We start from the raw sequence: 16,626 nt of genomic DNA on the forward strand, positions 1-16,626 counted from the left end.
CCAGATAGACTTGGTTAGATAGCATTCGTGCTATTTAGCAGCACTTAGCATAAATTGGTTTGTGTTTTATATTCAGACATCTTCAAGTGAACTCCTCCCTTAAAAAACACTCTTAAGATAGTAAGAGTGCATTTCCTGCTAAGAGAAACTCGTATTTCATGAATATAAGCATGCCTCTATAAAATGGGATAGCACACTAATTTCCACTCGCGGAGTATTTCTGCACGATATAGGAAAAGTATATTTATGTTCATAAGTATAGAGTTATAAGTGTGAAAACATCGTAAGTGCTTTAACCTACGTGATTTTATGCGATATCAACTATATTCCTTCCTTTTTTTTTTTTTTCCTATACCTCCCGTTGCACCCTTGTGTAGTCTCTCGTAGTACGATTCTGCTCTGATTCGGTTACGTAATATCTATGGTTTCAGTAGCCACCTACTATAGTTTGTATGTTGCAGCCAATTTTATGGCATACGTCAAAACACGTTTTTACACCCCTAAAGAAAAGTAATCGTAACTTGAATCTGTACCCATGAATGCAACCTTTACCCTCAGAAATCATTTCTAAAGCACCGTGAGTGAATTTCGTAATAATTGCAGTTAACAGGATATTGGGTGCTAGTTTACTTTTGTCGCACCACATTTTGGAAGACTTACAAGTAAAATTCAATACCTTGCATGAAAAGACATATTTATAAAGAACAAATTTCTGCAAGCGATAGAATTAAATACAGATTTATACACTAGTATCTTAGGTTTACAAGTGTAGGATTACTGGCGTTACATGATTACAAGTGATTTAGGACAGAGAAAATCAATGAGTACATATGAAAGATGGTTGCAGCAGGTACTATTTTCCACCAATGGTGTATTTCTGCGCAATGCATGGAAGTTGTATTTTATGTTTACAAGTGGAGCGCTACTAGTTCGAAACCATGATAAGCGCCATTGAAACTCGTATCATTGCCAATACCTATTTGTGTTCACTACCCTCGCTCATACTTATACCCACCGTCACTGACGCGTTTGCTCCCTTCGGACGCATCCCATTACTACTGCTCGGAGCCCGCAGCTTCACCCTACTTGGTTGGATAGCAATCGTGCTTTTTAAGGGTTTCTAGTACAGGTTGGTTTCTGTTTTTTCACGGTAGTTATACGCTACACATCCAGACGCAATATTGAAACGCAAATCGTAAAAGAATTGTAATTTTTCAATAATTACTTGTGATGGCCCCCTTGTTTTTTTTTCTGTGCCAAGTGAAATATTTTCTTGTAGTCCAGCGCAAATCATTTAGGAGATAATAAGAGGGAAATTAGTGTAAGAACTATAACTTTTCAACAATTATTTCGACTGGTGCGCCAAAAGTAGATCTGCATGGGATATTGGACGCATTGGTAGGGGCTAGAGTAACTCGAACATTTTGGCTGGTATTTAGTATCTCCCCCAATCTTGCACATATAGGATTTACCGAGTTAGTTACTTTACAAAATATTGCTAAGCTAGGGACAGCTAGCGAAGGATTAGACGCCCCCAGGGCCCTTGTACTTCTACCTTTGGTAATAGTATACATGAGAACCCCCTGTCTTCCGTGCGCGAGGATACTTCATATTATATATTTATACGTTACCAAATTAAATCACTGCGTTGTCTTCATTATATGTGCTTAACATTCTATTTTTACTTTCTAGAATAAATTTTGATGATTTCGATTCGAAAAATGTTAAATATTTTTAAATTTATATCATGATGCAGACCAAAATCCTTGTTGCATATAATGTAATGCGCTATAGCATATAAAGTACAAGGGCAAATAGGTACGTTCTTTTTTATTTTCGTATCAGTGGATAAGTAAATGAAAGTGGGTTTGTTACCCCCTTTCTAAGTTCGTAGATACTCAATGAATAATCCCTAAAAGTATGAGCGTCCAGCTTCTTCTGGAACTCAGACGGTCTTACGTATACTATATCCCCCAATTAATTTGTACGCGATTATTTGTGGATGTGTCAGCGTAATAGAACGTCTTAAGAGAATAATTTAAAGCAATAAAAGTGAAAGAAAAATGCTCTTTTAATTTGAAGGACGATTCTTAGTCTGCACTGAAATATTCCCGGTAGAAAATAGTATCTAATATACAATAGAGTGCATCTTTTAACCGCCGTAAAGCACTTGTAACGATTTTATACTCATAACTTTATACCTGTAAACCTAAAATACAGCTGTATTACTTAGGATTTAATTCTGCCGCCTGCAGAAATTCGTTCCTTATGAACATCTTTCCATGAAGTGTTGAATCCTTCCTCCAAATTTTGGTGTGCGTAAACTTGTCCAGCACCCGGTATTTTTACTATTAATTAATACGGTACTTTGCACGGATCACCTGTATCTTTACATCCTCGTTTGGTTCCTTGGTTCCTCTACTTCCTTGGTATATATGAGATAAATAATCGTATGTACGACAGCCGATGCATTGGTGACTGTCACGGCGATTGCATTTGGTACACTTCTCAGAACACCTTTTGATCCACCCAGGAGTCAAGTATGTTACTATTTTTATCATTCTAAATTATTTCCATCAACCTATGCAACATGTCTGGCCATAGTGTTCTAAGTAATAATTATTCCGTTCCATATTTAAACAAATTAATCATTTTTTTTTTCAAATTAATGAGAATGAGAAGATTGATTAATATTACTCACTGTTTTTCCCCGTTAGTGAAACGTAAACAAAATAAGTGAGTGTATGTGGTGCGTATTTATGGGAAATATTTCGTAATGTAAGTACTGTTCATATCGTAGAGTGATTATTATAACGTAGAGTGATTACAATAATCACTCTACGGTTCATATAAATTGAATATGTAGTTTGAGTATTATAATCCTCTAGGCCCACAATGGAAATGTTATGCTCATTAGAATTTTGAGAATCTATCTCTTGTTTGAAAAGTTTTGTTTCACCCTTATGTTTCCGTACTTCACTGAGGTTAAATCAAAATTTTTCGCAAAATATTTTATATTGAGAATACGCTTGGGGTTGTCCTTCTATGGAGATAGCTACTACATGATAATATTTGCACATGAAAAGTTATATTCCTTTACATGTAGTTTTGGCGCACATTAGAAATAATTGTTGAAAAAATTTAATTCTTTCACTAGTTTACTTCGAATTGTCTCCTAAAAGATTTGCGCTGGGCGACATAAAAATATCTCACTGGGCAGAGAAAAAATTCAGGGGGGTTACCAGAGAATTTTTGAAAATTTACAATTCTTTTTCGATTTTCGTATATATACGGTTTCCGGATGTACGGCATAAGACGTAGTTTAAAAACAAAAACCAAGCTGTGCTAGGTGGCAACTAAAAAGCACGAATGCTATCTAACCGAGTCAGGGTAGGACGAAGCGTTCGAAGGGAGCGGGCGCGTCAGCAATGGCAGGTATACGCAGAAGCCAGGACAGTAATAAAGGAATGGATTTTGGCAAATATGCGAGGTTTAATAGTACTTGACATCACTTTGCACTAGTAACATTTCACTTGTAAACATAAAATACAGCTTCTCTATACTGTGCAGAAATACACCGCCGGCGGAAAATAACATTTTTAGAGTCATCTTTGATATGCACTCACACTTATTTTAACCACCTTAAAGCATTTGTAATGATTTTACACTAGTAACCCTACACTTCTAAACCTGAAATACAGTTGTATTACTTTGTATAACATTTTGTCGCTTTCAGAAATATGTTCCTTGTGAATTTATCTTTTCATACAAAGTATTGAATTTCACCTGTAAATCTTCCAAAATGTGGTACGCCAAAACTACACCAGAACCTTCCTTTAACTACCGGTAATTTCCTTATTTTTCTACAAAAAAGATTTGCAGTGGGCGACGTCACGTTACCTTATTTAGCATAGATAAAATTCAAAGGGGTCAGCAAAATAAATTGTTGAAAAATTACATTTTTTTTACGATTAGCGGATAAATACGGCGTCTCAACATATGATATAAAAACTACAGTGCACAAAACACAAACCAAGCTGTGCTAGGTGGTCATTGGGAGCACAATGTTATCTAACCGAGTCAGATCAGACGAAGCTGGTGTGGTTTTGCTGTATTACGAGGATACGCCCGAAGGGAGGAGGCGCGTCAGTGACGGTGGATATACGTTTGAGCGAAGGTAATGAAACAAAAAGTATTTTTTGGCAATGATATACGTTTCAATAGCACGTGTCATGGTTTTATACTAGTAACACTCCATTGTAAACATAAAGTACAGCTTTTGTACACTGTGCAGGACTTATTTTGCCGTTATAAAGCACTTGTAATTATTTTACATTAACATTAGTAACCCTACACTTGAAAACCTAAAATACAGCTGGGTATGTCCACGGAAATAAGGACAAAAATTCATGAAAGAAATATAGTTATAATTTTTAGTCAAGTTGTTCTTTTGATAAAAAAAATATAGTTGTATGTAGCTGGCATCACTATTTTTTTTTTTTTTCAGAGAATTACTGTTTTCTGATTTTTCCCGTAGTTTACATTTCATTTACTAAGTTTTAATGTTGATTATATTATACAAGCCTTATTTATTATTACATAGGTCTTACTTTTTCTGTCGGTATCCCAAGCAAAATTTCATATAACTGATGAAACCTTTTCTTAAAGTAAAGTTCAATGTTCAACTTAATTAAACTGTGCTTATTTCAAATTATTATAACTGTATGTTGCTTATACTTAATAATAAAGACTGTTGACAAATGTAACGTGAGTTACCCGACTCTGTGCATATTGCAGTCAAATAAGTAGTCATAAAATGTAAATAAAAATTTAATATTTTTGTCATAATTAAATTATGTGTGTGCCTATCTTACATAACTTAGTAATTTCATGCACATAGCTATGCCAGAACAAACGAAAATGTACTAAAAAATCACAGGATCTGAATGTAGGGAAAAAATTTGTAACGTGAGTTACTATAGTATTTTATTTTCTCCTAGGTTTGCTGTATCATATAAAATTACGATATTTGGTAATTATCTGTATAAATATGACAACTTTCCTTTTTTTTTTTTTTTTTTTTTACGGAGCTTTTAAGTTTATTGTGGTTAGTATCCTTCAAAATATACGTCATTACGTAACGTGAGTTGCCATGGACATACCCAGCTATATTACTTCGTATTTAGTTCTGTCACCTGCAGAAATTCGTTCCTTATAAATATAGCTTTCCGTGCAGGATATTGAATTTGAGCTGTAAATTTTGCAAAATTTTGTGTCAAAATTTTACTAGTGCCATGATACTTTTGAAGCATAACTGCACGATAGGAATACAGGGTCACATTAATGAAGTACTTGAAAGTCACATTTCTTGGTGGAAATCGTGTCCTACTACTGCTTCATTCTTACTTTCTCGGCGCCTAGCTACTTGGTTCCACTTCCGCGGGCGATTCTACCAAATGGAAAATTTCTGGGTGGAATTGGGTGCTATTATATACAATGTATTTTTGATGGACTCCTATGTCCCCTTATAGCCATCCCTATCCGCATCTAGTTTCGATACAACTAATATATACTTATTTTCAAATACAGAAAGTGAGAGTGGCAAAGTATACATGACAACACACACAAAAATGCGTATGAAAATCTTATATTTCACACCACGTACTTGTGAGGTACACTTAGTTACATAAACTGGACTATTCAAGCGATTTACTTACTCTGGATTTTTAGTGTTGCAGGACAGAGTAAGCCTAATACATACACGGCAATACACACAGATATATGGATATTAACAAGAATGCGCTTACGAGATACAGATATTGACAAATATTCTGGATTTTAGTATTCTAGATTATAAAAGTGTTCTATATTTAATATTTTAGATTTTAGTGATTTTATGATTTTTTACACTGTCACATGCAGAGCGCCATTAAATTGGCCGCTTATGTATCGCTAACATCTGGTATGATGTTTTGTTACGGTCATTTGCTACAGGGCTGGACGCAACTTAATAGTACAGATCTTAGTTCTAAAGATGTAATACGTGTTACTTTGTTAACCGTCATTACTGGTACATCCAGCAGGAATAAAGTAAAAGTAGGTACTGTGCTTATTAGGTAGTTCCTGTCGGTGGAAGAAGTGAAAGTAAAGTTAGTAAATTGTGCTCTTTAGTACTGAGTACATAGTTTAAAACTCAAAAATCTTACCTTGTATCTCTAACATCCATTAGTGTTTGAAGCATTATCCTAATGGTATTCGGATCCTCTCTGGAATCATCCTCAAGCGCAGACGTTATGCTAGCAGGAATCTATTTATTATTATTATTATTATTATTATTATTATTATTATTATTATTATTGCAATACTATATCACTTCCAAACGTGTAACCAGAATAATCAACACCAAGTGTTCCGTGGTACACTTCTGTAAATTCTGTTCCCCACTTTTCAGTTTTTATGCAAACAAACCTGTCGCCTTAGCTTCTGGAACTTCCCATTGTCCACTGCTTTTAATTGTTTGAACCGATGTACGGGCTTGCAAAGTAACGGAATAGAATATCACTATCCTCAGAGCGTAGAAGTTGTCAATTTTTTATGTTTGAATCCATCTTTGTGCAGTGTCCGTACTCGAGCACTAACTCCTTGGTTCTTGTAATTTGTCTTCCTGTTCATCTTAACATTGGTATTATTGGTTTTAGTATTAGTTATAGATGCACTGGTTATAATTCCTTTTCCATTTTCTTCCCAAACACATCTTTCCAAATTATGACTTATTATGACCGAAAGTATAATTTTCGTAACCAGTACGGAAGCTCTTACTTCTTGGGTCGTGTGGAGTCCCTCGTTTATTCCCAGTTCCCGCTAAGTGATCTTTGTGGTGAACAAACTCTGTATGCATCGGTTTTCTCGGTGTTCTCCCTCTCGGGGCCGCGGTGGCTCAGTGGTAGAGCGTTCACCTCTGGTGCTTGGGGTCCCGGGTTCTATCCCAGCCCCCGCCAAGTGAACTTTGTGATGGACAAACACCGCGTGCGTGGGTTTTCTCGGGGTTCTCCCGTTTCCTCCCACTTTCTTCATTCCACCATTTCATTCATTACTCATCATCACCGTCTCCTTTAGCCTAACCGGCATAACCGTGGGACGTAAAACTCAAAGATTTCATTTCATTTTTCGGTGTTCTCTCGTTTCCTCCCACTTTCGTCATTCCATTAATTCAATATAATCCATGCCATCATTACATTTGACGTGGGAGACCCGGGTTCAATTACCGGCGAGGGCTCATGTGGTTCGGATCCCACATTAAACTGTAGGTCCACGTCTCATATAGCCTCGGTGCTGAAAAGGGCGCTAACTTTAATTCAATCAATCAAATCATCATCACCGTCTCACTTAGCCTTACAACGAGCAGATGTTATAATTTTATTTATTTATTTATTTCGAATAACTCAACTACTGATGTTCCTTGGACAATTTTTCTTTGAATATTTCAAGTGTTACAACCGGTCATTTGTATCACGGCCACACAATGGCTTAAATCCATTTTTTACATACAACACAATCTGAACTTTTTTTTTTTAACCTCAACCGTAGTAATTGAAATATCACCGAAATTTTATGGACACTTATGGTAACTTGTCTTTCCCAATACATTGTAGGTTTCTCTTGTTTTACTATTACTTTCCACATTTATGTGTTAATGTTTTCTTGTTTTCAGTATTGTTTGTGTGACAATGCTTCTGCCAGTCCTTTAATAAACTGTATTATATATGCAAGTGCTATACGAACATGTTATATTAATTTTTTGTTTGTATTGTTTTCTTTCTAGAAACATTGATTCTTCGAAGTAGAACCTTCATATAATCAGTAAAGACAGGCAAAACATCTAACATGGTAAGTCTTAAACATTTTAATAATAACTAACTGAATCTTCGCTCTTTACACAGCGCTTCATTCACATATGAGCATGAATCTCCTTGTCATTCCTCATAACATCTGTACATGTCCCTTTACATACACAAGTGAAAGACGTCTTGATAAAGATCGGCGAGGGGTATTATAAAAGGGAGATTTTTTCAATATTTTTTCAATAGCTCACACCGTTTGCAAGATGTGAGCTTACTTTCGGTTGGAGTTTCTAATTGATGTATGATCAATGTTTTCTTTCTTCTTGCATGCAGTATGTGGTAAGCAAATATATTACACACACAATTAATTATAATGACAGCGGTATGTAGTGTTCATTGGGCAAAACACTCCAAACAATAAAGATTCATCTTAGACTGGAGAAATGGTTATCCTTCGTTTTTCGTTATCACTTGGCGATAAAACAAACGCCGGAGAGATATACTACCCCCGAATCAAATGTGTAGTGTTGGAATGTATAACTTGTAGGACATGATTCTTTACTTTTCTAAAGAATTTCAACACTTCCAGTGTACCCCTAAAAAATGTAATAAAGAAATAACAGCCTTTTTTTTTTTAATATTCAATTAGAACTGATCAATGTATACAAAATTCCCAATCGACCAGTGAAAACGGCATCTTTCTAGAGCCTATGGTTCCCGAGAACTCACTGTCGAAAGGATTGGCACTAATATTTAAACTTTTCTTGACCACAAACATATAAACCTAGCATTTTAATATACCGTATAGATAATAATATAGAGAGACAGTTTTCCATTTGACGTAGATCGACTATTCCAGGTTTGTTTGCGTTAAGTCGAATTATTTCCATAACCTAAGATTTATGTAAACATGGATGAAAAAATTGGGAGAAATACTATTGAATTATAATGCAATGGAAAAGCTCAATTATGTAATGTGTTTTATAAATACGGTACAGGAACTAATAGTTTTACAACGTCGATGGTTGAAAAAAATGATTAATAACAGTTGGACAATAGTAAATTGTCGCAGTTCATAATCCGCTCACTAGATGCTCAATAGAATTTACAAATTTAATACTACGTCTTAATTCAGATGTGAGGACCGTTTGTAAATTTAGCTTATTTCGGAAATTTCTTACGTAAAGTATAAAGTTTGGTATTTCATATTTACTTAGCTCGATGATTATCTTCTTCTGCTATTATTATTATTATTATTATTATTATTATTATTATTATTATTATTATTATTATTATTATTATTATTATTATTATCATTATTAATCTCTGTGTAGAAACCAGAAGTAACTGCAGTGGGAGATGATGTTCTGTTATCACACATTATCAGGGAGTGAAAAATTGTCTTACTGACCATACGCTTTCTCTTGTTTTATGTGAAACAGTAAAAGTAATATATTTCATTATTATAATTGAAAGTTAAAACATTCATGATATCTGTAAGTCAGCTACAGCGAAACCCCTGAATAACGTACACCAATGAGACTTGATTATTTGTAAATGAGAGATATCCATTACAGAGACATTTCGTTCTTTATAGTCTGTGTGTTGCGTAAGAAATAACTCAAAATCATATCCATTGTATCGAAATATCGTTCCTCATTTGGGTCAAAGAATGGATAAATTAAATCTTCATGTAAAGATTTATGTATGTTTTCTGAAATTTCTTCCAAAACCCACGTTCATAATACGTATTTCATATTTCTTCATGATAAATAATTAATAAAATATAAGATTACAGTAATTTAACCGTAATAGAGATGCGTAATAGATGAAAGTAAACACGGGCAGCCTAAGAGCGAAGGTGGGAAACAGATTCTCCAAACAATTGGATGACTTCTTATATTTAGACGTTGCATGGGTTAAGCAAGCTAGAAAGTTAGTGTTGGAGATCGATGCCTTACATGCATAGCCAGTTAAAAGTCAGCATATACCTTTTGTTTATTTTACTAGTATTGAGTTGTAACTCATAATCGCAGATTTTTTTTTTTTTTTTTTTTTTTCAAAAATGTCTGTAGCCAACAACACTGTTCATAGCAAACTCTTTCAAACCTAGTAAATTAAGATTAAATTGCAGAATCAAGTGATATAACTTCTGTATTTTTTTAAAGTAATACTGAAATAATTTATATATTTTTTTAATCTTTCTTCTGTAACGACCACGAATTGAAAGATGAAGTGGGATAAATTTTCACACTTTATGACAATGTTTATTTTCAATCAAGGTTCGAAAGATGCTAAAGCTGCAGCAAGCATTCTGAACGTCTATGGTTGCATTGGAAAATCTAGACTTGAAGGCGGTTTGCACACTTTAAACAAGAAATTTAGATTATCAGAAACTTGGGTTATTGTGTTGCTGTTAGTTTAGATGAAGTTAGTTGCTTTAGGTGAAGTGACAATCCCGACATATTAACCAAGCGCAATGTTGGCACCTAAGTTAAAGAACACATTAAACAATTAAAAAAAGTCTCAAAAATTGGGTATGTAATATGTCAAGAAAAGAAAGAAAAAAAAAAAAAACACGAGAGATTAAAGAATCATTCTTTATTCATAAATATAAACCGGCTTTAAATCTGGATCCTGGAAACATTGATAGAACCTGGCTGCGTACCTTTGATGTGTATTTTGGTTCTGGCAACAGTGACGTAGTACAGACACCACGCTTTCTTCTAACTGTGCTCTGCTTTTTTTTTTTTTTTTTTTTTTTTTTTTTTTTTTTTTACGTTCATTTGATGGTATGTATTCCAGTTTCCATACCATATTTAATTTATCCGTTATTATCGTTGTTACCTTACGACTGTAGCTTTGGCTTGTTGTTCCGATACGTCTGGAGAATATTTAGTTTTCCACGGGAGGATACACTGGTAAATAATCTTTTTTTCTTTTCTAATTTGAATCATTCTCTCACGCGCCTACATAATTTTAAATGAAATTATCTTTTACTTGTTTCAATGTTAACTCTACTTTTGTGTTTCAGGGTGAGAGGAAAGGAACGAATAAATATTATCCGCCTGACTACAATCCCGCAGTGGGAGGGATCAACAAATACCATGGCACGCATGCATTACGAGAAAGGGCCCGCAAGATTCATCTGGGCATCCTTATTATTCGTTTTGAAATGCCATTTAACATCTGGTGCAACGGTTGCGGGAACCATATTGGAATGGGAGTCAGGTAAGTAAATAACTGATACGTAGATTATGTGTTAGTAATGGACATGGGCAAAGGAATTCGAGTGTAAAATGAAATAAATAACTAATTGTGTGTAAGAAAAAGGGTGGGAAACAAATTCACGTACGGTGATGTGTTTGATGCTTTCTGTGTTATAAACATGTGTAAAGAACTTATCTCTGGATCTTGGTAATAGTGTCTTATTTTTACCTCTTTGGTTTTACTCTACAGATTGTTTCATTAATCAACTAGATGCGAATGCAAAATCTAGAAATAAATAAATAAATAAAATGTTTAAAACTTCGTAGATTACAGAAAGATCAAACTTTGAGTATTTATTTATTTAGAAAATCCTGGTAACACTGTAATCGCACTAGAATATTGCTTCTCTAAGATCAACAAGTTAAAAAGTGTTGGATCTAGTCAGAGGAAAGATGGATGGCCATTCCTATTCGCCAAATCATGTTGGCAGTGTGGCATTCAATCAACGTCGTGAGGGCGATTGGGGAGCTACTTGATAGAAAGAAATAAGAAGTAGTAAAGTCCAGTGTAGGAAACGAGCGTTAATGACGAGGGGGCCGATGTACTGATAGACGTCACCCCAAGACTCATGAATGGATTTTTTTAGCGTAACGTTGTACGGTTATGCCCTTTAGGCTAAATTAGACAGTAATGAAAGTGAAAGATTGTGAAATTAATTTTTTTGTGCTCCTTAATAGAGAACCGAATTCGTGAACGCCTGCATCAAAGGCTCACGCGCTAGCCACTAGACCAGCGGGGAGAACTCCCAAAGTCATGAGTGCCACAATCCGGTTGGAAGGACCTGGCTCTTCTAAGAGCTATTTTCCAAGGACATTTAAAAAAAAAAAAAAAAATAACGATCTGGTCCATGTTAGCCTTGCTTTACTTTAATACCTTCATAAAAGAAATAAAATTCTCTAAAGAAAGCAAGTTTTAATTAAAAATAATCCTTGTATTATTTTTAATTAAAACGCGCTTAGTTCAGAGATTTTTTTATTTCTTTTACATTTTTATTTTTATTTACGGGAAAGGCATGTAGTTTTAATATGTACTGCTGCACTGCTTTCCTTTGGGTAAGTCAAAGTCAGCAATGAAATTGTGGACTCACGTCTTCACAGAGAGCAACACATCAAGGTTCAAAGTATAATGGAAAAGAGAGAGAGCATTATGCGGGCTATAATAGCTATACGAAAATCACTCTGCTTTCTAACTAAGACTATCATTTTGAAGTTCATGTTAGATTGTACTTTATAACGTTTCCTTATGGTCAGCCATAGGTGTTCTATGGGTATACTTGGTTGGGCTGAATGTTTTCTGGCATGGACAATTCCGGTATCACGTTTATCGGAGATAATTTGTTTTTTGTTCTGAAGTATGATGAGTACCGAGAGTGAGTTTTTATTCTCCAGGGTTAGAGTCTGTTCGATTCCTCTGTTGAGAATGAACAATGATGGCAAAAAAAGCTTTGATCTTATCTGACTTCAGATGCGTAGTGTAGTTTCAGAGAGTAGTTATCAAATCTTTTTGGAAAGTAATAATTGCTATTTAGAAAGAAGAAAAAAATAAGTACGAAACAGGCCACTTTGCGTCCAGAAGAGCCACACACTTTTCATTCTTGAGGTTAATGCTTATACCTTCACACTACAATGTGTTGTATTCCTGTACTTCTGTTGAGCTTGGACAGTCCAATGTGTAGGTTGTGCAGTAATATTTCAAATATCGATCGATCGATTTCAAATATAGAAATATTGATATTGAGAAACTTTATTGATCAATATTTCGATATTTTTCGATATTGTCGGTATTAAGATATTTTTCATTTTCTATTTTAATGATGCCCTATAGAAAAATCAGTAGTTCAGTTTCTCAGTGATACGGTAATTGAACAGCACGTTTGATAGCTTGCCGGATCCTTTTTCAGTTTCGAGCTGTTGTAATAGCAAATACGGTGATCATGAATAAAATCCAATTCGAGATTTCAGCGGAGTCGCACGTTTCATGGCTCTTACTTGAGGAAAAGATGATTTTGCATATTTGTCCGTCTATCCGTTCCGACGATATTTCAAAATGTAGATCGATCATGTGATATTTTTAAATATCGAAAAATTTGATTTATCAGTATTTCGACATTTTTGGTTATTTCAATACTTCGATCAAGTTTTGGTACTTTGTCGGTCTCAATTTTTGATATCTTCATTCCGATATCACACGTACCTACCAGTGTCTATATTACTGTTAACAAGAGATAGGAAGGGGGCTGCGGTGGCTCAGTGGTAGAGCGTTTTCCTCTGCTACGTGGTGTTCCTGGTTTAATCCCAGCTCGCGCCAACTGAGCTTTGTGGTGGACAAACACCGTGTGCGTAGGTTTCTTCGGGGTTCTCCCATTTCCTCCCACTTTCTTCATTCCACTATTCCATTCATTTCTCATCGTCACGGCGTCCTTTAGCCAACACTGCATAAACGTGGGACGTAAAACTGGAAGATTTCATTTCATTTCAAGAGATACAAGTTTTGATATTCTTTATTATGGTCTAAAACTTTGAATCTCAAGAATGAAAGGTGCGACTGTTCATGGATCAAATATCGTTTTATTATTATTATTATTATTATTATTATTATTATTATTATTATTATTATTATTATTATTATTATTATTATTATTTTATCTTTCAGCTGAGTGCTCTTAATTAAAATGGTATAGATCAACATCAGTTAGTAATTATATTCTGAAAAGCAAAAAAAGGGTTGTGGACAATTGAGCTATTATTATTATTATTATTATTATTATTATTATTATTATTATTATTATTATTATTATTATTATTATTATTATTATTATTAGAGCAGGGTTTCTCAACCTATTTTATATAACGAATCCCTTTTATCACACCCTTTTGCCATGGACTCCCCCCTCCATACGTAATTTCCGGTTTGTAATAAACTTTCTGATTATTGCCTCGTATCGCTTACAGTTACGTATGTGTATTGCCTTCTTTTTGAATTGTATTTTAATATGCATTTTTTTTTTAAATATTTTTTGGTATCTCAATATGCAGTTTTTCACCAGTTTCATTCTTATTGTTTTCTAAATTATTTTTTAGTAATTTAAAATTTTATTTAATATGTTTTAGTGTATTTGCCAGTAAGTGTGTACATAAAAATATATCTATCAAAATAATCTTGAAAAAAAAATCCGATGCTAGATTCTAATTACCGTATGTTTCTTTTTTTCTCTTCCTGTCGCGATCTCTGATTCCCTCTGGCGACCCCCAGGTTGAGAAACCTTATTTTAGAGCATGCAACAGGTAGGCTGGAAGCGGATCAAAAAGAGAGAAAGAAAAAACCAACAAAGGGCTCCAGTTCTGTCAACTGTCTCCCTGAATTTAAAACTAATCGTTTAGAAATATAAGTTAAAACTAGTCTTAGAACTATTTTTAAATATTGAAAGGTCGTGTCTAACAGATTACGTGCGAATGTGGAAGTATGTAAATGGGGTTGACAAAAAGATCGAGAATCGGGATTGATGAAATTATATGTAGATCGGGAGAACAAATACAAAATTAATAATTTAAGATCTAGCTCGCCTTATTTTACTGCGTTACCATTCTTTCTTTTCTACGTTATTTCAATGGACACTTCCATCTTCTTCGGTTCGCGAATCTTTGTGCAGCTATAAGTTACATCCGTAATGCATGTTTTATTTCGGTGGTAAATTCTGGTTTTTTACTGCGCTGAATATGTGAAAATTTTCTTCACTATATTTAAGATGAATAAACCATTGTCGTAATAATTCACTTATTTTTAAATATCTCAATTAAAGAGCGAGGTAAATGTGATGATTATATCCATTAAATATAATGTAAAATATGATATGAACTGTGTGAAATTAATAAACTATAAACTTAAGATGTTTACCCAATTTTTCCTGCTGCTACAGATTCATCGATGAACACATGAGAAGTCAGTATCGTCATTTTTTTTTTTTTTTTTTTTTAATAAAGAAAAGAAGGGAAATGTATGAAAAGGTCTGATTAATAACCAAAATTCTGAAGGTGAGCTATCTATGTATTAAAAACTGCATACTGATATATTAAGGACAAAATTTGTTGAAGTTTGAATTTTAAATCAATTTAAATCCATATTAGAGAGATATTCTCATATGTGACATCGTATGTGTAAAAGACTAGTACATGTGGATGGATAATTTGAACAAAATAAGGTACGAACAGTAGGCGGTTATAATTCAGAATTAACAATGAATGGACATATAATCAATCGTACACCCCAAGAAACTTCTGACCGCTCGCAAAAAGTTATCGTTCTCCCACTCGAAATAATGTAATTGTTTTCTTTATTGTGTACGCAGGTATAACGCAGAGAAGAAGAAGATAGGAATGTATTACTCGACACCGGTTTACCAGTTCAGAATGAAGTGTCACTTGTGTGATAATCACTTTGAAATCAAGACAGACCCAGCGGTAAGTAATATTTCAAGATCCGATTAAGTGTGTAGTATGTAATTAAAATGTAAATAATAGTATAATAGTGTAAAAATGTAAATGATTATTTTCGATATTTTGGGTTTTGGTTTCTGCCTTAACGGATCAAAAAAAAAAAAAGTTTGAATTACTGGTATTTGTGCACAGGAAGCCAATGAAATCGTAATGAAAGATACTTACCGTATACTAGATCACCAACGAAAGACTTCCATTCGAAGTGAATTTTACCACAGTCATAGACATCCTTCGTGAACGATAGTTGTATAAAGCTACAGCAAGGTAATGTTTAGTTGCTATCGAAATACTGAATTTTAGTGGAATTTGCGTCCACTTTATCAATCTAAACAAAAACAAGAAATTTAGGAATGTTAAAAAAATAAAAAGAAAAGAAAAAGAAAAAATGGATCAAAAGATTGCGATCTTGGCCAATAATTAGTTTTTGGATAAGGGACCACAGAATTTTTTAATGGGCCCTAAATTAAGTTTTCGTACTTTTTACGGAATAAGCACATCATACTGAGTTAAGTAACAGTTTGGGTTTGGCTATACTATATGTAGTTCTCCAGATATAAAGTTTACAAGAAAATTTTTGACTGAAATATACTGGATCTTTTGATTATTAAAAAAAAAAAAAAAAAAAAAAAAAAACCCTAAAGAATGATAATCGTAAATTGATTACAGTAAATGTATCGACTATTTTGAACAACTGAATCATGAAGTTATAACAAAATGAAAAACACGGCTGTTTTAACATGTAATTAATTGCGAAGTATTAGCTGTGAGAAATATTTGCACAAAGTAGCTCTCCCACGTTACATTGTTCAGGAAAGCTACAGTCAAGACAACAATGATAGAAAACATAAGTATGATGACTCTTTCATAAACCCAAAGTTCGAAAGTTCTGATTCTCTAAAGATTGGGTTGCGCGATTTTCCACACACTCTGTGTTACAAGCAGAGGAATTATCAAAGTAGCAAATCATATACAGTATTATTACGTTTTTGTTCATAATTTTAGGGACGTTTTAGTTAGAAAAG

General features: G+C 34.0%; 2 protein-coding genes across 3 annotated transcripts in view; one reads left to right on the forward strand and one right to left on the reverse strand.

Annotated features, from left to right (window-relative positions):
- Positions 1–2,520, reverse strand: part of LOC145690755 (zinc finger CCHC-type and RNA-binding motif-containing protein 1-like) — a 39,947-nt gene extending 37,427 nt beyond the window's left edge. Inside the window, exon 1 of the mRNA XM_081765974.1 lies at positions 2,382–2,520. The gene's annotated coding sequence lies outside the window, so the exon portion shown is untranslated. The remainder of the gene's footprint in view (positions 1–2,381) is intronic.
- The window catches only part of LOC145690754 (coiled-coil domain-containing protein 130 homolog), a 33,051-nt gene continuing 18,879 nt past the window's right edge, over positions 2,455–16,626 (forward strand). The window contains exons 1-4 of one of the 2 annotated variants that reach the window (XM_081765973.1): positions 2,455–2,540; positions 7,823–7,887; positions 10,876–11,072; positions 15,457–15,568. In XM_081765973.1, the coding sequence (XP_081622099.1) occupies positions 7,885–7,887; positions 10,876–11,072; positions 15,457–15,568 (312 nt within the window). In that variant the 5' untranslated portion in view covers positions 2,455–2,540; positions 7,823–7,884. Of the gene's footprint in view, positions 2,541–2,649; positions 2,779–7,822; positions 7,888–10,875; positions 11,073–15,456; positions 15,569–16,626 lie in introns of those variants that run through there. The other variant, XM_081765972.1, reaches the window with a different exon arrangement.

The sequence above is a fragment of the Thermobia domestica genome, chromosome 7, assembly GCF_964235325.1.
Source record: "Thermobia domestica chromosome 7, izTheDome1.hap1.1, whole genome shotgun sequence".
Lineage (NCBI taxonomy): Eukaryota > Metazoa > Arthropoda > Insecta > Zygentoma > Lepismatidae > Thermobia > Thermobia domestica.